Here is a 26,806-nt window from a genome sequence, read left to right as displayed (position 1 = left end):
TTGTTAAAAAGTAAGGATGAGCTATCAAGTTTTAAATAAATATGTGTCTGAAAACATCAATCAGTTCTTGAATCAAAGCTGTGAGTGTTTGCAGTTCAGAAGGGTCAAAGAGATATTCTGGGGGAGGATTTTTTTAAAAAAAGTTAGCTGTAAGGAGGGACAAATTAATATTTACCAATATGGAAAGGGAAAAATCATACTAGAATGTCCCACACTCTAAAATGTCAAAAGTTTAAGATGTGGGATGAGGAAGACAAATTCTATGTGGAAGAGAAGCTTAACAGCAGCAAAATACAACAGGGGTGAGCAAAGAAAATGAAAATGTTGCCAAGATTAAGAGACTGCATAACCCCAAAACTGGTTCTTAAGGTACAGGTTCCTAAGGAATAAGTGATGCACGCCACACACATACTGTACACTACTGATTACTGATATATAAAAGGAGTCTGACTGAATAAATAATAAAGTTTGGTGCTTGTTTAATTTATTTCAGACATGAAGTCAACATGTGATATGCCAAAATGAAAAAAGTATTTGCCTCTTTAGAGTCAGTGACTGGTTGCACCACTTTTATCTCCAGTAACTGCAACCAGACACTTCCAATAAGCAGTGATCAGAATACTTGTAAGAATTACGGGCCGTTTCTCCAAGGCCAACTTCTACAACTCAGTAACATTTGAGGGTTTTCTAGCATGAATGGCTTATTTCAGGTCCTCTCATAATATTTCTGTGGTGTTTACATCCAGACATTGACTTGGCCATTCTACGGCCATGAGTTTCTTCTTCATCATCCATTCTCTTGTAGATGTGCCTGCATACTTGGCTCCGTTGTCTTGCTACCTGACCCACTTGCACTTGACAAGACAGATGGCTTAATATTTTCCTGCAGAATTCTCTCATACAAAGCAAAATTAATCTTTCCTTCAGTGATGGCAAACTGCCTAGATTTTGAGACAGCAAATCATCCCTGAACCATAATGTTCTACCTCTATGCTTAACAAACAGTATGAGATTCTTATTGTTGATGGCAGTGTTTGGTCATCATCAAACATAATTGTAGACATGTAGTCTGATAATTTGATGTACTGTATCTGTCCACAGAATATACCTCCAGAAGACTAGAGGGTAGTCCAGGAGCACTTTGGCAAACTTGAGAGAAGCATTAACGTTCTTCTTAGTAAGCAATGGCTTCTGCCTTATTCTATGAATCATATTTTTATCCAGTGGGTTTTTTTTTTTAATGATAGAATCACAAACACCGAGTTTAACCAGAGCAACAGAGTCTTAAAGATCCTTGGATGTTATGGGTTCTCTATGACTTAATGAATGATTTTATGCTGCAGTCTTGGGGTGATTTTGGCAGGACAACCACTCTTAAGAAGTTTCATATAAACCCAAATCTTCTCCAGTTCAAGACTATGACTGTGGATGGGTGGAGATCCAGATCTTCGTGTTTTGCAATGAATCCCCTTTGCTCCCATCTCACTTCTTCAATTAGTGAGGAAATTTCAGTGAATTGTAACTTCCTGTTTCTCAAAACTAGTTTGTAGATAATAAAGTCATGGTTAAGGTTTGCTTCCAAATCCTGTGTGATGGAATGGATCTATGAAGTGTGTGCATGTGATATGGTGGATTGCAGAAGAGAGCAAGGTTCTCAGAAAGAAGGGGGCGCATTCCAGGAAGGATAGAGAGACAAGAGACAACACAGTCCAGAGCAGGAGCATGGGAAGTGTAAGAGGTTTAGAATAGTCGCACCCTAGAATCTCCCAGGGTATATCCATTAGTTGCAGTAGTACAGATTTAGTGTGGCAAGATTCTGTTGATATGGTGTAAGTAATTAAAGAACTGAATTTGGATGAACTGTTTCCCTGTTGTTCTTGGATTGGGCCTGACATCAATCTTGCCAGACTCATACTCCCAACAAGAAGGAAAAATTGAGCATGTCCATGAATCCTCAAGGGGCACCGATAACTCCACAGCATCTAGTAGCAGCCTTACTGCAGCATCAGCAGCAAGTGGACACACAGGTCAATAATTTACAAGCCACAATGATGCAGTTGTTGCAACAGCTCAGTCAAAACACCCAATAGCCTGCAACCAGACTGGCAGTAGGGGCACAGCCAGTATTCTTGCGCTCTCATGGCAGCTTACCAGAGAAATATGGGGGGGAAGTCAATCAATTAAGAACCTTCCTTACCCAGTGCAAGATGTTAATTAATGGACATTAATTAAGAATTTCCTTGGGAGATTTAGAGGCCATTTTGGGGATCCCATCCAGAGGGTCACGGCCAATCAGGAAATTCTAGGGAGTGGCTATTCTAAACCTCTTACACTCCTCACACTCCTGCTCCGGACTGTATTGTGTCTTGTCTCTCTGCCCTTCCTGGAATGCATCACCTTCCTGAGAACCTTGCTCTCTTCTGCAATCCATCACATCTGGCTCATTTGGAAGTAATGAAATATAGCTCTCACTTTTGACATAATAGGAACACTCCTGGCTTCTTTTCTTGCTTGTAAGAATGGAAAAACAAACTGGAAACTAAGAGGTTATGTAGAGTAATATGCATTAGCTTGGCTTATTAAACCAAGATTTGATACACTAAATATTGGCAATTACTTAATAAAGTTTATAGAACTGTTCTAACCCAGCTTGTAGTCAGTCAGTTAATAGTGTTGTTTCCAAACATCTAGATTAAGCACCGAGATAGAAGATATATCTAGATATATATTCCAAGATATGCATACTCCTGTACTGTATGCTGATTCCCAAGAAAAATAACATGTTAAAATACATAGAGTAAGCCATTATTTTATTCAAATAGTTTTCTATGTTCACTTGTAATCATGGTCAGATGGATAGATCAGCTATACCAAAGCATCCATAGCCATTTCCATGAAGAAAGAGAAATGAATAACATGACTTTCTGCTCAAATAAGCATCCTTTTTTTTCTTTTCTTTTGTTTTTAGTTTAGAAGAGGGCAATGCAAAGCTAGTTAAAAAGATTCCCAACTATTCATACATTGCGATATTTCTCCAGAATTACATTTCCTTTACTGTTTATTTGAAATAACAATCTCTGTGACTTAATAACTTCAACCACATATTTTGCTGGGATTATGATAATACAGCTGATAAATGTAAGTAACTGATTCACACAAAACAGCATCCTCGTAATTCTGTTTAAGCTTTTGTGTTTATTATACTTCATGTACTGATGCCCTTCGGAAGTGATAGATACCACTGATCTCACACAATGGTGCAGGCACCTATCCCAAATGTATAATCAAATTTCCTATGAAAACTTAGAAATTAACCCTATCAGAACTGACAAACTTATTTTATCAGTTAGTTGGGGGGATAGTGCATTTGATAATGCATTAAAGGAGTTTTCAGAATGCTAATTTACAGAAGGAACTTCATACTGTTTTCTCCTGCATTCACCATCTCCTTGTTCCTCACTGTAGTAGCAGCGGTAAGAGTCTGTTGGCCCAAGTGATCTAATTACTGGGAATCAAAATTCCAATGGTGGCTCCATTATCGTAAATATTTTACAGACTATGCTTTCCCTGGATATGTGTCTTGAATTTTAAAAGACAAGCATAATTGTGAAGAGACACCAGTGGCTTGGAGCTGGCTAAGCTTGTCACATCTACTACACATATCTTTCTGATATTTTTCAGCCTGATTTGTAATCATAACTGAAGAATCCTCGGTGCATCTCTGAACACCAGCTTTGTGCTATGGTGAGGATGTTGTCTGAGCCTGACTGGGCAGAAATGGCATGTCAATAAAACCACCAGCTAAGAAAGAGGCTTTTCCCAGGTCTCCCTCCAAATGGACATCAGAGGGAGAGGCAGCCCAAACAGCCATGTACTTCAAGGGAGACAGAGAAAGAGTCTGATCATAAACCAAGAGCCAGAAATCCTTCCCAGAGGAAGCCCCACAAAAATGAGAAATTATACCATATGAACTTTTGGTTCTGGCAGCACAACTGAGGAAAGAACAGGTGGAAGAGAAATGAAAAAAGAACAGGGTTGTGGGGAAGGAGGAGTTTTAACAAGTGAAGCTTTTCTCACTGACAGAATGAGTGACGTCTGTCAAAATATCCTCTTCCACCCATCTACTAAAAAGTACTGCAGCATTATTCTTGTATTTTTGTTTATCTTATTTATCTAAAACAGCTCTGGAAAAGTCAAGGATGCCCTTAAAACTTTGAGCGTGCTGTAAATATGCCTATACAATAGAAATTATAAATGCAATGCCCATTTTTTTCTATATAGCACTGGTTCACTGGGCATGGAAACGCCACGATACTGTAAATCATACATAGGATACCACTTTCCTCAGGCCAGTTCTAAGCTGTCTTGTCTGTCTGCCCTTATACTAATAAAGACAACAAGCAGACAGGCAACTTTAGCCAGTCATGATGTCTGCCATAATGTAAGTTTCCCATTTTGGAGTTGGAACCATAGAAATAGGGATTTCCACCCCTTGCTCTTCCTGCATCATTCTTATAAAAGTGTCCTCAAAAATAATATAGAAAGCTAAAATGGGGCAGATCAGTACTACTGGATTTTAAAGTTGGCAGTTGCAATGTCTCTTCCAATGTCTAGGGTAAGATTTTTACTGTGTAACTGAATTCTAAAATACTCAAGCCATTCAAGAATGACAATAGATATCAACACTGTTCAAGCAAAATGTGATAATCTCTGGCATCATCTATGATACCGAATTGAGAAATCCCACTATAGGGACAAAAACAGTGAAGTACACAGATACACACACACACACACCAATAGTGAACATCAGAGATAAAGAATGACCAGCATTTCCAATGATCTGCTTGTTATTTTGGTGTTGCAGATAAGAGAATTAGATGGAGAGATGTCCTAAAGAGAGATGAAGCCAATTCAAAGAGCTGCAGGTGATTAAACGTTACCAAGGTCTTGAAGAATGATCAGTGCAATGAATAAAAATGGAGAATATTTTATTACAAAGTCACTAGAACAGAGGGTGATCAGCACCCTGGGGGTGTTTTCTGTCTGGAGGCTGCGCTTTGTGCTATACTTGGGGGCACAGGAGGAATGACCAGAAATATTATTATGGGATAACTGGCAGAGTTATTTTCAGACCCGTGTTTGACTTTGGAGAGGAAGATGAAGGGGATGAAATGCATGCATTATAATGTGTAGTGGCTAAAGGCACACATTTAGTCTCTTAGCCTCTCCAAATGGAAAAATTGATCCAACGGTTGGAGGGATTCAAAGGTTTCAAAGGATGAAACAGGTGCAATTAAATTCTGCAAGGTTTAAGGCATCATTTCATCTGTTAATCTCTCATCCAAGAAACACTTCTGAAATATCAGCCTGCCTGACCTGAGGTTGGGGTTTGCAGTCACAAATACGGTGTGACTGCATGCACCTTCCGGGATGAGAATGCCCACCTTTGCTAAAGAAACTAGACAAACAGTACAACCTATGTGGGAATATAGAAATTATTTTCAAGGCTACATGCTACAGAATAGGCAATGTGGTAACCATAAGTACTCATGTGCTAATGAATCCCTCCTCTGATACTCAGCAGAGTCAATATCATCATCATCATCATCATCATCATCATCATCATCAACATCATCATCCCATCCAAAATTGCCTTTTGGTCCCATGTGGACTCCATAGGCTTTCTTGAAAAATTAAAATAATAAGGTAAGCTGGAATAGTAGAAATATTCTAATAGTTCCAAGCTAGAGAAGAAGCAAACCCACTAGTTTCCCTTTTGATAAATCAATAATCTATGATGGCCATATCCACCCTAGCAACCATTTTGCAAATAACCAACCCCCCATGTTATTTTATGAGAAGATCTCACAATCACACAAATATCCAATTGCATCCACAAGCCCAGAATATTGCCTATTTCTATTTCTAGGCAACTTGGGAAGTACTCTGTGAAAAAAGATAGATGGAGTCCAAAGATGAATGGCTCTTCTTCATACATCAAAGCACTGGAGAACACAGAGAAATAAAAATGTATTTAAGTACCAAGAATTAAGTGAACTTCACTGCAGTAATAGGAAGGTGAGCACAGTAACTGAAGCAAGGTGATAGCAAATCCCTTCTTATGATTCTGTAATAAGATGATCAACTGAAATGGTACTAGAAGATTAGACAGAAATGAGACACATTAAAAAATCAGCTGACTGACAAGTTCAATTTTTTCATGAAGCTTGTTTTGCTCAACAAGCAAGCAAACCAACCAACCAACCAACCAACCCCCATCTAATCATATTCAGGTCAAGAAAGTTTAAATGCCACCTATGGTTGTAATAAAACCATCAATTTCTATGTAGTGTTTATATCTGGAAAAAACAACAACACTACGGGCAATTTTCTTTTCATAATGCATTTACAGATACAAAGAGTTAAATATCAGGACCGGGCTTAACTCAAAATAAGGTTATGCATTATTTTGTACATGTTTACAATGCTGTTGAAATATTTATATTAAAAGCCAATCGCTATAATATTTTAGCCAATTTAAACTAGTTACATACTTTTAAACACAAATGTTTTAAATAGAGCAGATTGATATTAAATTTTAAAGAATACCTATTTGGGACGTACCTCCTCGTTGTACCAGCAGCGTCACCTCACTTCCTTTAGGACATTCAATCAGCATATCCACAACTTGGTTGTGAGTTAGATTCTGCACATTCTTCTTGTTGACTTCAACTATAAGATCCCCTTCTTTTAGGCCTCGACATCTTGGGCTGTCAACAATTTGCTTCACTCTCTGTCCCCCACCCCCAGGACTGTCTGCTATAGTAAAGCCAAAGCCCATTGGCCCTTTAATTATATGTACAGTTATGAGTTCAGGTTGCGTTGCTATAGAAGAAGCCAAAGATACTGTGTCGTTGGGGTAGCCGTGGGATCCATTGGAAGAAACCTCAGTGGGACTGCTAGGCCTTTGCTCTTTCATCCCATTTACTTTCCCTGTTTTACTACCATGGCTTGCTGGAGAGTCGTAGTTTTCTTGCCCATTCACAATGATTGGTTCTTTATCCAAAATGGCCACAGATGTCACCAGGCTTGTGTTGGGATCATCTGGGTCAAAAGGCAGAGGATAGCCTCGGCACAGTTCTAGGTCCACACTGGCACCAATAGGAATTGACTGGAAGATTTTGACCACTTGGGCATGGGTATGGCCCAGTACACATGTGTCATTCACGCTGACAATAACATCTCCTATAGAACAAATGGTTGAAACTCTGTTAGTTTATACATACAAGCTTCTTGTTTCAGCATATTAAAGTACAGCAAAAGGAAGGAGGAGGAAGAGAAGCAAGTAGTAGTACTAGTAGTAGTGGTTCTACCAAATATATACTGGTGAAAAGATTTGGAAACCAAACATCCAGAGTTAAAAACTTTTGGTAATCAGGTTTTTTTTAATGCATTGTTCAGGGCAATCATCATCATCATCATCATCATCATCATCATCATCATCATCATCATCCCACAATGCTATGTAACAGAGAAATGTTTAGTGCTAGAATCCAAAGAGTAACTTTAGCTCAACAAAGTTGAGCATTATCTATTAGGATATTATAACATTTTTTCTTTTTTGTGCAACTAATACTTATATACCCATTTTTCCATCACCACAAATTCAGAGACTGTGAGAAAAGGAGGCAATAAATCCGAAGCAGAATATTCATATAATTTAGAGCTACACAGAAAAAATCAGAAATGATCTTATATAACTAAGCTCATGAGCTCCTGGGGACAAAATACTGGGTTTAGATCTGTGTTTAACTCTGTGGGTGATAGAATCCAATGTTTTGTGTGTATCCTACTTACACACCAGGAATTCCTCCTGCACAGCATTTTTGGTACATTGTGGGAACGGGGGGAGGAAAAAGAATCCATTCTGCTAATGGACATAATTCTACCAATAGAATGTCACCACTGGATAAAAGTTCCCATTGGATCAACAAGGCTAATTATTTTCCTTGGATTCCCCTTCCTTTCCCCATGAAGAAAGTGGGAATAATGTTAGCATGACACATAAACTGGAGGGAACATTGTTATAACAGTAAATGTATTTCAACATGGAAATCATCAACTATTCCTATAGTAATGGAACTTTCATTCTTGTTTGAAAATAAACTAACTTGTTGGGAAATACTTTCAAAAATGTAGAATCATTTTCTTGATGACTGGAAAAGACTACACTTGTTTCAGCAGACAGCTTCACTTTTAACCAATAATAGAGATTAGGGAATTCTTTTTTAGCTGCTTTAAAGTATCTCAAAAATAATTTTGATAGATTGGGTTACAGTTCAGTTCACTTGGGAAGAAATATTTCCATGTTTGTATTCTGAAAAAGAAATGCTTACATAAAACTCGTTTGCCTGCTGGTTTTAAGTAGATGTGGGATTATCCTTCAGTGTCCTGGAAATTTACTGTTTGTATTTCTAAGCTCTAATATGTTTTTTTCCCTTCAAAACGGTTGCTAAGTGCAGCAGTACTACATTGTATGAGTTCAATTATGACTTAAATAGTGAAGGATTTTGCTCTGAATTCTGCCTATAAGAATGGCAGAATGTTTTGGTCTTGACACAGCATCTGTTCCAGAGTAGACTGAGACTTTTAGATTTGAGTCTCTGCTATGCCTATTAAGAATGCAGATTGTAATATTTTGCTGCTAAATTGGTATGGCTTTAAACCTCCTTGGTTTTTTTGAAAACAGAAACACACATTATCTTTTCTTTAAAAAAGAAAAAAAAAACTTTGCCCAGAATAGAACCATTGAGGTTTAGATTCTGGTAGAATACGAAGCTTTCCCTAGCATTTTACTAATTAAAGGTGCTCTTGATTGAATATTTCATGATTTTAATTAGATACTGAGGACGGTTAGATGTAAAGAGGCTGAGTTATGTACTATATGATGGCTGCTCTCTATTATTTCTATCCCTCCTCCTCCTTTTTCTTTTAATGCCTTTGAGTCAGTGTTAACTCCTGGTGACTGCCTGGACTAGTCTCTGCAGTCTTCTTGGCAAGATTTCAGAAGTCGCTTGCCATTGCCTCGTTCCTAGGGCTGAGAGAGAGTGACTGGCCCAAGATCACCCAGCTGGCTTTGTGTCTCAGGCAGGACTAGAACTCCCAGTTTCTAGCCTGGAACCTTAACCACTACACCAAACTGGCTTCCCCTTATTTCATCTAGTTTTCACCAATGGTAGCTATCATAGCAGCTGACATGAAGTTTTGTAGAGGGAAAAAACCCCGTCAATCATGATTTTTAGAATGAGGCACTCACAGCACCCAGAACAGCTGGAACAATGTACTGTAAACAGTGTGGAACAAAACTATGGAATGGAACTTCTATATTTTATCTCAAGGACCGTGTTACTTCCCTTCCTTTGCTTTCAGAAAGAAATTAAGGCAAACTAAGATGATTGAATTTCAGGTGACTACACTGTCTTTCCACGGCTGATCTCCAAGTAAAGCAGAGAAACCAGGAGTTTCCTCTCCTGCCTGACAAGCTACCTGTTTCCATTTTGCCATCCAGTGCTGCAGGCCCGTCAAGCACCAAACTCTTTATCTGGAGAAATTCGTCTGGTTCGTCTCCGCCGACCACCGTGAAGCCAAAGCCTCTGCTGCTTTTCCTCAGTTTGGTGTGAATGAACTTCCCTTTCAGTTCAGATGGATTCCGGGTGAAAAATGGTTTCCCTGCTGTGAAAGTTTCAGAAGTTTATGAATTGGGAAAAATAAATGCACTCATTTCTCTACAGTATCCTTCTCTAACTTCCTCCAGCAACGTAATGAACCAACCCTCAGAAGGAGTAAATGTTAGAACCTGACAGAGCTCTCCTCTTCTGAGAAGTTCTTCAGACCCTCAAACATTGAAGAGCACTATGGGTGTGTATGAAATGGGAAAATATATTGTTTCAAACTCAGGACCAACCCGGGGGTTCTGCTAAATAATTTTGAGGGCAGCCATAACTCAGCAGAACTGAAATCCAGAAAACATTGGTTGTTCCAGGTTTCAGATGAAATAAAGTTCAGCCAGGCACAGAAAGGCAAATCTGATGTGCACCACTCCCCACTTCCTGCAGTTCGCAGCATTGTATTGGCCTGCCACTTCTCAATGTTCTCAGTACCTTGCTTTTTTCACTTGGCTGCTATCACTGATGCCCCAGTATGACACCTGCCATAGGCCTACCCATTCCTTAATCTTCTCAGGCTTCCTTCCCTCCCTCCCCTCAGTCACCAACACTGCTGCTATTGCAGCATGACTTATCCCACTGGCCTATCAGCCAATCTTCCCTGCACTTTTCCTTTCCCTTGGAATGGGATGTGGGAATGACCTTGGGAGATAGGAGGAAAAGCTGCAGCCTAGACCACAGTCTGATAAACAAAATTTAAGTCGGAAGGAGAAGGAGTGGAGAAAGAGTCTCAAAAGGGACCCTCCCTAGTTTTTGGGAGAGTAAAAGTGAGGGACGGGAGGGGTACTTTCAGAATACTTGCAAGATTCTGTAACCTTACAATAAAGGCAAAATTAGTATTCATTTTCATGCTTCTTGACTGGACTACCTCAAAGGGCTAACATTAATCTTGTAAGTCTCAAAATACTCCTCCCATCCCTCATTTTTACTCTCCAGAAAATTATGGAGGGTCCCTTCTGAGATGCTTTTCCAGCCCCATCTCTTCTTCCAATTAAATTTTGTTTATCAGAGTGTTGTCTAGTCTGTGGCTCTTCCTCCTGTCCCAAGGTCATTGCCACATACCAGTACATAATGGCTAAAGTCCTTCATTTTCTCCCTGTACCTCCCCACACAAAAAACTATTTTCTCTCTGAACAAAAGAGCTCCATTTCTTTTCACACATGAACTAAAATGGTTGAACCAAGTACAGACCACCCAAAACCAGTTTCTTCATGTACAGAACAGTTCATGTTTGGCACATTTAGCACATCCCTAAATACGATTAGTTGTAAGGAGGAGGCTTGCAATAAGAATCTTGTACTGGAATTAACAGAGTAATATTCTACCCAGGAAGAAGATAACAAAGAGTGTTATAATGAAATGACATTTGTAAGCTACAGAATTGTCTTATTAATACAACTAGCTTTTAGCTGCAGTGGGCTCCTATTATGTCTTCTACTGGTTAGTTAGATAATACTAACAAATAAAAAAAATCCAAAGGGTTTAGGGGTGGTTATACATGCAGAGATGAAGTACGTTTATGATAAAAATGACTGATTGTACTTATAACCAGGGCAATATGGAGAATGTGGTGATATTGTTTTGATAGCTGTGGCTTTCCCAGGCAGTTGATGTATGAACATATGAAGACATCCTGAATAAAACCAGACCACCAGGGTTTCAGTGATTTTAAGTGATTTCCTGGTATCACTTGAGTCCCATTCAGGGGGTTACCAAAAAAAGAAGAACACACTGTGTGAGCTTTCTAGGTAAGTTATACGCATTCCCAACCTGCCATGCTACTCAAATGAGGTCAAGTCTCCGTAGGGAAAAAGCCTACGAATATACCGTTGCTCACATACAAGCTTTTCTTCTACACACATCACAGAAGTATTGTTGATGGGGTAGAAACAAGGTGGACTGAGGAACTAAACACCTGAACAGGGCTCAAATATTCTTGGGAAAGAACCCTGGACTTAGAACACCATGTGTTCTACTGTTAAGATACCAAATCAAATCAAATCTTTATTACATAGACCAGCATAACTATTGAGCTAAGGATCTCTCTCTCTTTCTATCTTTTATCATATTCATAACCACATCCACCAAATCTTTAAGAAGAAATGTGGATGGTAGTTCTAAAGTAATTTTTTCCCATTTGCTTTAGAAAGCATGATCAAACAGGAGTACCAGATCAGCTGAATGTTTTTAGCCTATCCTATGTGCATCAAATATGAGCAAATAAAAATAAAAGTAGAAAACAAAATCCAAGCATGCAGAATTGTAGAAATGATACAGATGAGGTTGGTGCTGATCCTAAATTGACATGGCAAGCTGTGACTGACAGTTATTTCCCTAACGATAGATACGTTGAAGTATATTCCAGAATTATGCATGGTAATAAGTGTACCTTTATTTACTTGTTTATTTGTTCATTTTGCTTGTAGGCCACCCATTCTCAAAAGCTCTGGAAAGTTAACAATGTCAGCCTATAAAATAATGATACCCAAACCCCAACTACATATAAAAATAAAAGGATTAAAATATGAAAACCCCAAAATACAAATGTCATTTGCCTATAAACCCCAACTTCAATTACTACATGGGCAGGATGGAACAGGTTAATCTTCATAATTTTCCTGAAGCTCAAGAAGGATGAACCTGATTGAATATCTGCCAGGAGGGAGTTCCAAAGAGGGGTGGAGGTGGGGGTGGATACTGAAAACATCCATTTCCAAAACCCTAGCAGGTGACAATCCCATAGGAAACAACGGCAAATTAGAAATGCAAGTCTATCAAAAAAATAACCCACATTAACCAATGTGATCCATTGGTTGATCACATTGATCCATTATCAAAGTAACAACCCAACATCCCACAAGAGGAACTATGTAAGAACATTATTCAGATGAGTACAAATGCACTGCAGCAACCCAGAACTCACCAGAATAAGGAAAAAGAACACCTATACAACAGCCTCCAACAAAATGGATTCCCACACAAGTTTATCAAAAAGTGCTTGACCACATTACAGCACAAGCAACACAAGATATAAAAAGGATAACACTGCCATATATTGGAAACACCTCAGAAACAACCGACAGACTATTACAACCACGTGGCATTACTGTAGCACACGAACCAACTAAAGCCCTCCAAAACATCTTAAGCAAACCAAAAGACCCAGTAGCCCAAGAAGAAAAAACGAGTCATTTACAACATATAGTGTAAGGACTGTAACAGCCACTATGTAGGACAGCAGGCAGAAGACTACAGAGCGCATCCATGAACACCAACTAGCAGTCAGAAGACGTGATGAAAACTCTTTAATCTCACAACACATGGACAGACTCAATCATAGTTTCAACTGGGAAACTGTCAGCATCTTAGACCAAGCTAAATCCAAAAATGCCAGGGAATTCCTGGAAGCTTGGCATTCAGACAAATCAGCTGTCACTAGACATGTAGAGATAAGCCACATTTACACACCATTCAAAAGAGACAATAAAAAAAGCTAAGAAGGAAACAAATGACCAGAACACATCCTCTCCAGCAACCAACACCCAGATAAGCAGGGATTAATACCAGACAAACAATCAAGCAGAAAACAATACCTTAATCAAGGAACTACCAAGGAGAAAACCACACCCCCACCAACAGTGACAGGGCAAACTACTGTATATAAACAGGGAGCAAAACCCAGAGTCACTCACACTGATGTTACCTAGTTGGGTAATGAAATGTCTGCAAGCAAACAACAAGCTCAGAGAGCACCAAGGACTCCACAGTTCAATCCTGAGCTACATATATTCTCTTCCATTGGAACATTAGAGGAATGTTAGCTGGGGATGTGAAATGTATCTGTACTTTCGTATGCAGTTAATCCCAAGTTGTTGGTGGAGAATCAAACAATTTGCAGCAAATGTTTGATAGAGAGTATGCTGCAATGAGAAGCATGGATCTGAAAAGAGGCATGGAATATAGAACAGATATGTTATACATAAATGGTGAAAAACTAGAACAAGTAGATGAATTTGTGTCTCTTTGTTAGAAGATTTAATAAAACATGGGAAAATGGATAATAAATGTTGATTTCCAAATGCTAGTAGAAAGGTAGTGAGCAGTACAAGGTCTGTGCAAAGAATATTTGTTCAAAGAAGTAACAATGGTTGTACATAAGAGTATACTGCTGCCCAGTCTTATGGAAGTGATAGTTGGGTATGTCAGGAGAAACATAAAAGTAAGTTGAATGCAATAAGAATGAGGTACTTATTGATTTGGCTTGGCTTGGCTTGGCTTGGCTTGGCTTGGCTTGGCTTGGCTTGGCTTGGCTTGGCTTGGCTTGGCTTGGCTTGGCTTGATTTGTTTGTATGGCCACCCATCTCACCTAAGTGGCTCTGGGCAGCTAGAATTTGGTACAGTATGGTAAAACAAGGAGGGACTTGAACAAATAGGAGCTATATCAGTATCGACTGAACACAAAAGTGACTCACTAGCATGGAAGAAGCTAGTTGAGGTTGTCTTGTCACATGGAGAGAATGAATATGGAATGAAATTGAAAACTTATTTTATTTATTTATTTATACAATTTATATAGCAGCTCATCTCACAAGCAAGTGACTCTGGGCAGTGTACAACAGGGCTAAAATAATCAATAAATACATTAAAAGATATGAAAACCAAACTAAAACAAAAAATAATAGATGGAGGGGTGTTATTTTTATTTATTTATACAATTATACAACTTATGAAGGAAGAATCAGTGAATCAAAGGAGATGAAGAGGAAGCCTGAGAAAGTTGTGGTTGGATGGTGAAATCTTCAGAAAGAGAGGTGAGGAGTTAAAAAACAAAAGGCAATCTATGAAATGGTGGATAAATGAGGCAAAAACCTGGTTTGTTTGCAAGGCTTGCAAAGGTATGGAAAGGCATCATGAATGGTATTGCTATTAACTAGATTTAGCTTTCTTTCTTTCTTTCTTTCTTTCTTTCTTTCTTTCTTTCTTTCTTTCTTTCTTTCTTTCTTTCTTTCTTTCTTTCTTTCTTTCTTTCTTCTTATGCTTTTAATTCCTTTGGCTTACTATTTCTTATTCCTTTGCTATGCTCTGTATTGTGTTGCTGACCCTGAAAGGACATAGCATGTATATACGCATGACAGTTTGCTACTCTACATAATATCAATTAAAATAAACAATATTGAAATTTTAATAAAAGGGTGCATTGCGCACGAGCCTTGCATACGTTTTGTACGTGTTCGTTCCTTGTTGTATTTCTGGTACACAGTCACTGCAACTAAAGCCCCAGTTTTTATCAGCTGAAGTCCAAAGCCTAGCTACATGGGGCAGGCACACATTTAACTAGTCCTAGGAAGGACTCAAACACGCTGGGACTCTGATTCAGGCTCTCTGACATAAAGGTGGATGCATCTGAGAGCAACTATTCTGGCATTTCTAATTAATGGGCAATTGTGTACTGTGCAGGAAAGGAAAACAATTAAAAGGCAGAATTTTCTGCATGAATGGACTGTCTTCTTTTTGATTGGCTACTATAACAGAAAATCACTCCAGAGTTATCTTTATATAATTCCAAAGGAACTCAGGAGGAGTTCCACACCATCTTTGAAGTTATTCAACCACAAACATGATCGAAATGAAACAAATAATAAAGTGTAACAGGACTTGCTTTGTATATACGTACACTCTAATTCAACAGGGACAGAAAAAAAAAATTCTAAATTGTTTATTCCCAAATATTCTAAGCCAGAACATCTTCAAGACTTTCTTCTGATATTAATGGTAAATAATCAAAAACAGAGTGATAATGTACTTTCCCTTCTTCAAAAGAAAAACCTGTTTACAAAAATTAGCCCAGATCAATGATCCATTTAGTTCAGTTCCTCGTTTCTGATTGTGTCTAGGAAGACCTTAAGTAGGGGATGTGGTAATACCCACAGGTATTCCCTGGGGATAGTCCCTTGCCATCAGGCATCTGAATTCCCACCCTTTAGTCTTTCACTTCTTGTTGCATGTTATTAATAACATACTGTATATACAATAACACATTGAGCTTCCATACCACTAATACATCTGGTTCATATCAAGCTGAAGATGCCCAATATTCTTTAATGTTCCCTTTCCCATTGCACTTTGGCACCCCCAAACCATTGAGAGGGGTAGAGTCCTAAGTGCAGCATTTCACAAATGCAGGAAACTACAGTGGAAAAGAGGGAGTACAAAGGATCCTGCCTTAATGTCTTCCAAACCCTGAATCTGAGCATTTCATTGCTGCTCTGAGCACTTCGAAGGATGAGCAGATAAGAATGTAATATTATGTACAGTAATATTTTTCTTGGAATAGAGACAGCATCACAGTTAGCACTAAAAATCCCTTATTAATACATATTCCTAAATGTCTGCCTGAAATTCTGTAACAGTTTAGACACACTGTCTAGTTCAGTTTAGACACACTGGAGGCGGGGTATTAAATGTGCCAATTGTGTATAATCTTACACAATTATATTGTACAATTTATGGTCTTTTCTATTCTTCCTATTCCAGACTTTAACTTATTGGAAAGTTACTTTCTAGGATGAAGAGAATAGTAGGAATTAATAATACTGAATTAATAAGTACTGTGTTCTTATTTGGAGATGGCGATAGTGGTTGTGATAACCCCAGAAGCATCTAAGTTGATGAAAGTCAGTGGGAACACCAAACCATCCGAGGAAGGAGTAAAGTTGGGATGAATGTTCCTGAAGGTCCTAAGAGATCTGTTTTGGATAAATAATGCTGTTCTCTAACTCTTTTTTTAAAAATAAAGTAAATAACCCATATAGCAATTTACCTTGTACTGGAACATCTCTAACTGTCTCCTGGCTAGTGGGAACATGGTTTGGAACAACAGGAGGGGCAAGCGGGGGATTCTCTTCAGTCCATTCTGAAAAAGAAAGAAAGAAAGAGGTTTTACTCTTTTATTTTAACCATTAGAAATCAGTTCTATAATCCAAAGGGGATTTACATGCAGACTAGGATATGCAAAGCAGAGTGATTCATGTATTGTTTTTGAAGTGTATCATCTGCTTTTGTGCTTTTCTATATAGGATCCAGCCCCACAATGAACCACTCTTGTTTTGCACATCATTAATGCAGGCTCTATTCTGACTCTAGGCCTCAGTCCCCTTCCTTTGATTTCCCTCAGAAGACTTGTGACAACAGATTTTGTTGGCATCCCTCAGAGACTTCTCAGGAAGAGGAGCAGCAAACTGCGATCCATCATCCTCAACTAACTGCCTACGCTGATCAAGAGTAGGCAACGAGATTAACCAAGCAAGAGCTGGAAATGTGAATGGGAGACTAACCAGTGAATTGAACATACTGGCCATAGATACAGGAGAATTTATTAGCTGCAACAATACATATCACTGCCGGGGTAGACAAGATCTTAGAATACACCTAAGTTATTTAGACTACCACCCTAATATTCATTTATTTTGCATATTAGAGAATGGATGGAGAAAAATGATCAATGGAAAAAAACCAATGAGACATAATAGCTATGATTTATCAAACAAATTTGCCTACCAGGAAATGTTTGGAATAACGTTTTCTGCTCCCTCTTTCTTATATCAGTAAGTGAGTGAGTGAGTGAGTGAATGAATGTTGTTTTCTGCTCCCTCTTTCTTATATCAGTAAGTAAATAAATAAGTAAATAAATAAATAAATAAGTCCTGTGTTTCTGTATACGACAGCAGAGAGAACCTGAGATTTCTCTTCCAAATCATGAGAAGTAATTGCAGAAGCAGCATCTAAGCTGGATTGATGGAGAAAAAAGAGAAAGCCTATGGATATCCAGACTACAGGGTTAATGTTTTAGTATCCATCTTAAGAAATCAGTGCTTCTTTTATGTTGCACTACCTATTCAGATTATTCTCTTGATTCTGCTACATATACATGGGAAATAGTTCTTGATTCTCCACATTTCCCCATTAATTTCTGCCCATCCTACCAAACCACTAGACAGCACCTACTGAGGGTTCCTTCTATCTACCTCCTGATAGGAGGAGGTAGCCCAACAGTGAGCATTTTCTATGGCAGTTCCCCTCCTCTGGAACAGCTTGCTCAAGGAGCATGTTTGGCCCTGACCCTCAGGGCTTCTAGAAACAAGTGAAACATGGCTTTTCCTTTGGAGATGAATTGTTCTATAACAATGCTACTGTGGAGTCCTTGGGGTTCTCTGAGCTTGGCTGTTTTCTTGCAAATGCTTCATTACCTGGCTAGGTAACATCATCAGTGCTCTGAAGATGTTACCTAGCCGGGTAATGAAACGTTTGCAAGAAAACAGCCAAGCTCAGAGTACCCCAAGGACTCCACAGTTCAACCCTGAGCTACACATATTCACTTCGGTTGGTAACAATGCCACTATTACATTTTGATCATTTTTAGCTTTGTATTTTTAGTCCTTTTCATTTATTTTTTCTTATTTAATTCCTGTACTCTGTAAGCCACCTAGAGTCCAGCTGGTTTCAGGTGGGCAGATAAGAATAATAAATACATAAACAAACAAACGAACAAGCATTACCTTTTTTTTTAACAAATTATTCTAGTTTGGGATAATTTCTGTTTGCTTTAGAATAATCTTAATATAATTATGTGATGATTTGGGCATACGGAATGCACTTGCATTAGCTTGAAGCTGCACTCACAGTTTTCCTAGCCTTGCAACCTTATCTTTTTGTCTTTTATGTGTGTGCGTGTGTGTGTGTGATGACAAGAATTGAGCATGGGACTTTGTGTATACCAAACATGTACTTTACCATTTCCACAAAGAGTGTTTTAAGCATGTCTCAAGCACACATAGTTCAAGTTCAAATTTCAAGTCACAACCCCAGAGGATTCCCCATACAGACCCCACAGATTATTTTTCATAATGGGTGCATAATAGTTTGGGTGAGTAGATTATTTGTCTTAAATGTTCCTGTTAAGTAACTTTAGGTTCCCTGTGTCTTCACGCAGGAAGGAAGCCAACCTCGTCCAGAAATTGATTGACCAAAAATATGAAACTTTAGGGAAAGTGTGCCTGTGTGGCATTAAGCCAATCTTTCAACAGTGGTGATTCTATCCAGGAGGTGCCAACCTTCAGGTGGCTGTGCTGGTGGTTGTGCTGGTGGCTGTTGCTCAAGCTGCTTTTTCCTTTTTGCTTCCAGAACTGGATTCTCATACTGTGTTTTCCTGTTGATGTGACTAAAAAAGAAAAGAAAATACAATTGTTAATAAGAAATCTCTTGGTGCAAAGTACAAAAGTGAAAGGGAGGCTCAAGAATTTTTTTTTAAAAAGCAGGGCAAAAGTTAGATGCAAAATCTGTGGGAGCAATGCTCCTTTACTTTGTGCCAAATGCTGATCTACAAATTGGAACAACTTATCTGGCATAGCAATATTCTTTCAAATATTTTAAAGAAGCAGATTTTCAAATAGGCTGCCATGGTTTGGCTCAGTGAAGTTTCAAATAATTATTTTCTCTAAAATATCTAATCAAAATACTGGATGATCATAAAACACACAAACTGCATTTCATCTGCTAAGGGGGAAAAAAATTATAAAGTTGCCTAACAAGCTATGAACACAGTAGTGTAAAGTAATAGTCCTAACCAAAATCTCTTAAAATTAGCAATTGGAAATTCTCAGATCTTTCACAATAAATTCAGGATAGAAGACTGTTTAAAAAAATGGAAACCCATTCTTTATTACAAAGTTACACCGTTGCAAATACCTCAGTAGAGAGGTTCCAGGCACAGGAATTGTTAAGGTAGATATAATCTGTCTCACCCCTTCATGGATCACTGCCCTGTAGTGGCGAAGGGGCTTGCGTAACTCAGTGAAGCCATGAGCTATACCGTGCAGGGCCACCCAAGACGGACAGGTCATGACAGAGAGTTCTGACTAAATGTGGTCCACTGGAGAAGGAAATGGCAACCCACTCCAGTATCCTTGCCAAGAAAACCCCATGGACAATGTTAAAAGGCTAAAAGATATGACGCCGGAAGATGAGCCCCTCAGGTCGGAAGGTGTCCAATATGCTACTGGGGAAGAGCGGAGGGCAATTCCAAGTAGCTCCAGAAAGAGTGAAGCGGCTGGGCCAAAGCCGAAAGGACGTTCAGCTGTGGATGTATCTGGAAGCGAAAAGAAGGTCCGATGCTGTAAAGAACAATATTGTATAGGTACCTGGAATGTAAGATCTATGAACCAAGGCAAGCTGGATGTGGTCAAACATGAGAAGACAAGATTGAACATCGACATCTTGGGAATCAGCGAACTGAAATGGACGGGAATGGGTGAATTTAATTCGGGTGACCATTATATCTACTACTGTGGGCAAGAAACCCTTAGAAGAAATGGAGTTGCACTCATAGTCAATAAGAGAGTGGGAAAGACAGTAATGGGGTACAACCTCAAAAACGACAGAATGATCTCAGTGCATATCCAAGGCAAACCATTCAGTATCACAGTCATCCAAGTCTATGCCCCAACCACTGATGCTGAAGAAGCTGAAGTTGATCGCTTCTATGAAGACCTACAACACCTTCTAGAACTAGCACCAAAAAAAGATGTCCTTTTCATCATAGGGGATTGGAATGCTAAAGTAGGAAGTCAAGGAGTAATCGGAATAACAGGCAAGTTTGGCCTTGGAGTACAAAATGAAGCAGGGCAAAGGCTAATAGAGTTCTGTCAAGAGAACAAGCTAGTCATAGCAAACACTCTTTTCCAACAACACAAGAGACGACTCTACACATGGACATCACCAGATGGCCAATACCGAAACCAGATTGATTATATACTTTGCAGCCAAAGATGGAGAAGCTGTATACAGACAGCAAAAACAAGACCAGGAGCTGACTGTGGCTCAGATCATGAGCTTCTTACTGCAAAATTTAGGCTTAAATTGAAGAATGTAGGGAAAACCACTAGACCACTCAGGTATGACTTAGATCATATTCCTTGTGAGTACACAGTGAAGGTGATGAATAGATTTAGAGGATTAGATTTGGTAGACAGAGTGCCTGAAGAACTATGGACGGAGGTCTGTAACATTGTACAGGAGGCAGCAACTAAAACCATCCCAAAGAAAAAGAAATGCAAGAAAGCAAAATGGCTGTCTGATGAGGCTTTACAAATAGCTGTGGAAAGAAGGAATGCGAAAAGCAAGGGTGAAAGGGAAAGATATAAGCAACTGAATGCAGATTTCCAGAGAATAGCAAGGAGAGATAAGAAGGCCTTCTTAAATGAACAATGCAAAGAAATCGAGGAAAACAATAGAATGGGGAAGACTAGAGATCTCTACAAGAAAATTGGAGATATGAAAGGAACGCTTAGTGCAAAGATGGGCATGATAAAGGACAAAAAAGGCAGGGACCTAACAGAAGCAGAAGAGATTAAGAGGAGGTGGCAAGAATACACAGAAGAACTATACAAGAAAGATTTTAATGTCCCTGATGTCCATGCTGGTGTGATCACTGACCTTGAGTCAGACATCCTAGAGAGTGAAGTCAAGTGGGCCTTAGGAAGCATTGCTAACAACAAAGCTAGTGGAGATGACAGTATTCCAGCTGAGTTATTTAAAATACTAAAAGACGATGGTGTTAAAGTGCTGCACTCAATATGCCAGCAAGTCTGGAAAACACAACAGTGGCCACGGGATTGGAAAAGGTCAGTTTATGTTCCAATTCCAAAGAAGGGCAATGCCAAAGAATGCTCAAACTATCGCACAATTGCACTCATTTCACATGCTAGCAAGGTTATGCTCAAAATCCTACAAGCTAGGCTTCAGCAATACATGAACCGAGAACTACCGGATGTACAAGCTGGGTTTCGAAGAGGCAGAGGAACTAGAGATCAAATCGCCAACATTCGCTGGATCATGGAGAAAGCACGAGAATTCCAGAAAAATATCTACTTCTGCTTCATTGACTATGCAAAAGCCTTTGATTGTGTGGATCACAACAAATTGTGCCAAATTTTTAAAGAGATGGGAGTACCAGACCACCTTACCTGTCTCCTGAGAAATCTGTATGCGGGCCAAGAAGCAACAGTTAGAACCGGTCATGGAACAACCGACTGGTTCAAAATAGGGAAAGGTGTACGACAAGGCTGTATACTGTCACCCTGCTTATTTAACCTATATGCAGAGTACATCATGAGAAATGCCAGGCTGGAAGAATCACAAACCGGAATTAAGATTGCAGGGAGAATCATCAACAACCTCAGATATGCAGACGATACCACCCTAATGGCAGAAAGTGAAGAAGAACTAAAGAGCCTCTTGATGAGGGTGAAAGAGGAGAGTGCAAAAGCTGGCTTGAAACTCAACATTAAAAAAACTAAGATCATGGCATCTGGACCCATCAATTCCTGGCAAATAGAAGGGGTAGAAATGGAAGCAGTAACAGACTTCATTTATTTGGGCTCCAAGATCACCGCAGACGGAGACTGCAGTCATGAAATTAAAAGACGCTTGCTCCTTGGGAGGAAAGCTATGGCAAGCCTAGATAGCATATTAAAAAGCAGAGACGTCACCTTGCCGACAAAGATCCGCATAGTCAAAGCTATGGTTTTTCCAGTAGTAATGTATGGCTGTGAGAGCTGGACCATAAAGAAGGCTGAGCGCCGAAGAATTGATGCCTTTGAACTGTGGTGCTGGAGAAGACTCTTGAGAGTCCCCTGGACTGCCAGTCAATCTTAAAGGAAATCAACCCTGATTGCTCATTGGAAGGATCGATAATGAAGCTCAAGCTCAGATACTTTGGTCACCTAATGCGAAGAGAGATCTCTTTGGAGGAGACCCTGATGCTGGGAAAGATTGAAGGCAAAAGGAGAAGAGGACGGCAGAGGATGAGATGGTTAGATAGCATCACCGAAGCAATGAGCATGAAACTGAGCAAACTCAGGGAGGCAGTGAAGGACAGGAAGGCCTGGCGCAATATGGTTCATGGGGTCACGAAGAGTCGGACACGACTTAACGACTAAACAACAACAAATCTGTCTCACATATAACCTGCACCTGTATTGCCAACTCATCTTCCCCTCCTTCCCCCCGTACCCCCAGCTTCATCCCAACTTAAATCCTACAACCATCAAGCCATTCTATGCATCTCTTTATTTATTAGAAAAATTACATCCCTCTCTTCAAATGCATATATACTACTTGGGGCAGTTAATAGAATATTAATCATAGCATTAACCAGTATTAACGTGACATAATTAAAAAGTCAACCGAGGAACTACTGCAACCTGTACAGTCTAATTAAAATTAAATATAATTTCCCAGCTGCTAGGACAAACATGATCATCATGTCTGTAACCTGAAATAGATTGTCCCTTAAAACAAAATCACATTATCATCTCACGTTATATCAAAGTACTGAGGCAGATTATTTTTCTTTAGATCCATCCATCTGGAAGAAAAAAAATGAGTGATTTTTGTTGCATTTAAAAATGTCAACGTCACTCTGTAAATTTTGTTCTAGCTTTGCAGAAGACAATGTATGAAATTCAACACCTACCCCTTCTCTTTTGTTTCTAAGCACGTGTAACCGAAAGAAATGGGTCAGACGAACAAACATAAAAGTCTCACAAACACACATGGACTACGTGTCCATATGCATAATTACTGTTGTAGTATAAACACTGAAGGATGTTAGTATGAGACCCACACTTACCTGGAGAGAAGCCAGCATATATAAGTACAACTAACAAAAATTGCAACCAAATGTACTCACCTTGAAAAAAAGTAAATAATTTCTTGTGGAAATTTTTTTAATAAGGTAACCACTTAACTAGTACAACCTTGGCAATTTCATTCATCTCCTCTCAGGCCATATTAAAAAATACTCCAGAAACTCTTCCAATTTTTGAAACAGGTTTTTGGGAGGCACAGAAGTTGAAAAAAAGGAGATTCTGACAGGCAGGTGTCCAACAGTGATCTCAACCCCTGTTTGATCTCAGCACACTTCTCACCTTGGTCCTTCCAGATTTATTGAATTCCTACCCACATGACCAATGGATTCTGGAAGCTGTGGTCCCCCATGTATTTGGAGACCATCTTAGTTAATTTCTCACATAATATATAAACTTAACAGAAACAGCCATTTGGATGTGCTCAATTCCTTGTGCAAATTGTGGTCCAGAAAATAGTGGGATCTCCTTCCCTTTCTCTCTTAGCAAATATTAATTAGTCAATATTTTCTCCTGGCATTTTCTACAAAATAAATGTCATATTTTAATAATTATCCAATTTTGTCCATAGTACAGAGAAAGTATGAGCTAAAAGAAATGCAACAAATTATTACATGTTCTTATTATGGGGTAGGGGACTTTGAACGAAGATATTCTCCTTTCACTTTTATTCAAAATTGTTATAAGTCACCCTTATACATAGAAACATACTAACATTTAAAAATGCATTTTTATTAAGTTAGCAATGTGGCTAATGTTGAATACAGATTATCTCAAAGAATGAGGTGTCACCCAGATTAAGCTAATTTACAGTGGAGATAACAATATGGAAGCTACACTTTGCTCTTTCACTCTGTATTGAACAGCTGTTCACCACAGAATTCCTTGTGACTAACCTTGATTTTACACATTTACAAGCAGTTTTTGTTATTCTCCATTATTAAAGGTAATGATTGATATTGTAGGAATCTGGCTGTATTACATTTTCGGCAACAGCATCTATTTTTAAAGAATTCATTGCCAAATATGAAGCTCCAAACCCTTTTCATATTCCTTAGCTTTGCCATTTTCTTCCAGAATACAGCTTAGTCAGAATGCTTTATTTCAAGTTCTTTGCATTAAGGAATCACATTTTTTTCTTTTGCAGGCTGAAATACTGATTTTTCAACAAAAGATCACTAGGGGGAGCACACGAGCAATGCATCATGAATCTACCTCACTTCTAGAATCCTTCCGATGGGGGGGGGGAGTTTTACAAGTTTATGCTGTTAACAAAACACAGCGCTACAATAAACAAAGGGAAACACAATCAAGGCTGCTAATTTTTTTTGAATAACGAATGTGAACTTCAAGTGAATTTCCATAGCAGTTGAACACGATTCTATGGCATGTGTTCAAAATAATCCATACAATGGACTTACTCTACATAGTAGACACCATATACAGGATCTTCAATCTTTTCCCAACCAGCAGGTAGTTCTAGAAACAGACAAAAAAGAAACCTTTCTTGAAACATTTTACTTTTGCACATAGAAAAATCCTGTACCCTCCCACCATGTTCCATAAAGCTGCAATGTTCCTTATTTAAAACACACACACACAAACATACAGGGAATTACAGACAATTTCTTTTCCAGGAAGAAAATGCCATTTAAGACAAATCCACTTGCTTTTTATTTTTAATTTATTCAGGAATGGAAACCAAGCATTCATGAAATAGAATTAACATTCATGGATCCCTGGGTCCTATTTTGCTGTTTAGAGTAAAGAGCATGCAAATTCTTATCCAGAAAGATAGCAAAGTTGTAGTAGTGCAAAGAATCTTGACTGAGAGCAACTTTCATGATTCAGGAGCTTTTGTGTAACTCTTGTAAAGTAGAAGCAGTATGCCACCAATTGGACAGAGGTTTCTGGTATTGCCGTGGAAATACATTTGAACACTTTAAAATTACAGTGTTGTCGAAAGGAAAATTGACCAAGAAATAAAGAGCACATTAAAAATAAATTCAAAATTACCAAATAATGATTTGGTGGCTCATTAAAACTCTTTATATTGGAGAGAACAAATGACTCCCAAGAGTCTTTGGTGTGATCTCCCAAAACTCTTCTAAAAGTTGACCTCAAGTCATAATTTTTCATATAGCAGAAGTAGAACATTATGGAATGTTCAGGAACGTATCACATTATATTTAATGTAATACAGTTTAAATGAAATCACATCAAATTCTGTCTGGAGTGCTGGGACCACAAATCCCAGGATTCTCCACCAGGATGACCCAAAATATCTGGAGGGTACCTGGTTGGAGAAGGCTCCAGTAGAGGGCCGATGAAGTCTGACTTGTAGCTAGCGCCTGTTAGCTATAGAGGCATTTCATATTTCTATCACAACTGAAATGAATCAGAATCCCAGAGCTGACAGCGCAAATCTCTGTGCACACACCGTCATTTTATCATGTTACAAAACTTGTCACTGAATCATTATCCCTTAATCACACCATAAAGTAATCTTCACTCTTAAAATAACTGCAGGGGGAAAGAGTGCAGCAATGAGAGACGGAGGATTGCTTGGGGAAACCAAAGAGCTCCATGCCTGCAGATTTTGCTAACTGAAGTCTTAAATACTTCTATAAACACAGTTTAGTCTACAAAGAGAAAGTGTGGGACTATGTATCCAAGTTCACCTTTTTAATTCAACTCATTTGTTTTCTTGATTAATGAAAAATTGTGAATCCTCATATACTACTTGAAGAATACCATTTGAAAGTTTCATTGTCATACAGGTGATGCAATTACAGTGCTTGTGTTATAAAGATCTCTCTCTCTCTCTCTCTCTCTCTCTCTCTCTCTCTCTGTGCATCACCTGTAAGAGAGAGATAGAAAGGAGGGAGGCAGGAAGAATGAAAAAAAAATGTTGGGTTTATATCCTCATCTTATCTAAAATTGCTAGATAGTAGGATTTTCCAGAAATGTGTGTTCTTCTCAACAGAATATCTGCACTGTACCCTAAAGATTTACACTTCTCTATATGCACACTAATAGGAAGTCCAGAAATGTTCTAGACCCATTATCACATGAGAATGTATAAAGAGGATTACATGAGGGCATTCTTGCCTTTCAAACGATTATACACACACTGAATGTTAGGACATCCAAAGGGAGCTCAAAACTGAACTAAACTCTTAGGTATGCTGGCTTTCAATGACCAGATTGCTTGAATGTTGACATGGTATAGTACAAGGAGAAAACACTGTTGTTGTTTTTTTTCCTGAACCAAAAGCATAAATCTTAGAAAGATACTAAAAAGAAGATACAGTGGTACCTCGGTTCATGAACTTAATTCGTTCCGCGACTCTGGTCGCGAACCGAATTGGTCGTGAA

The 26,806-nt window shown here is 38.8% G+C and overlaps 1 protein-coding gene across 22 annotated transcripts in view; it reads right to left on the bottom strand.

Moving 5' to 3' along the window:
* Window positions 1–26,806, bottom strand: part of MAGI1 (membrane associated guanylate kinase, WW and PDZ domain containing 1) — a 490,154-nt gene that overhangs the window by 72,795 nt on the left and 390,553 nt on the right. For 13 of the 22 annotated variants that reach the window (XM_088134393.1, XM_088134394.1, XM_088134375.1 and 10 more), the window contains 5 exons: window positions 24,850–24,907; window positions 18,836–18,942; window positions 16,546–16,638; window positions 9,547–9,732; window positions 6,625–7,245 (listed from right to left, as the gene is read on the bottom strand). In XM_088134393.1, the coding sequence (XP_087990519.1) occupies window positions 6,625–7,245; window positions 9,547–9,732; window positions 16,546–16,638; window positions 18,836–18,942; window positions 24,850–24,907 (1,065 nt within the window). Of the gene's footprint in view, window positions 1–6,609; window positions 7,246–9,546; window positions 9,733–16,545; window positions 16,639–18,835; window positions 18,943–24,849; window positions 24,908–26,806 lie in introns of all 22 variants that reach the window. The other 9 variants (XM_088134385.1, XM_088134386.1, XM_088134371.1 and 6 more) reach the window with 1 other exon arrangement.

Source organism: Python bivittatus, unplaced genomic scaffold (genome assembly GCF_059951505.1).
Source record: "Python bivittatus isolate LINGU-HERP-01145 unplaced genomic scaffold, Pbiv_v1 ctg000080_np1212, whole genome shotgun sequence".
Taxonomy (NCBI): domain Eukaryota; kingdom Metazoa; phylum Chordata; class Lepidosauria; order Squamata; family Pythonidae; genus Python; species Python bivittatus.
This window is presented reverse-complemented; position numbering and strand designations above follow the sequence as displayed.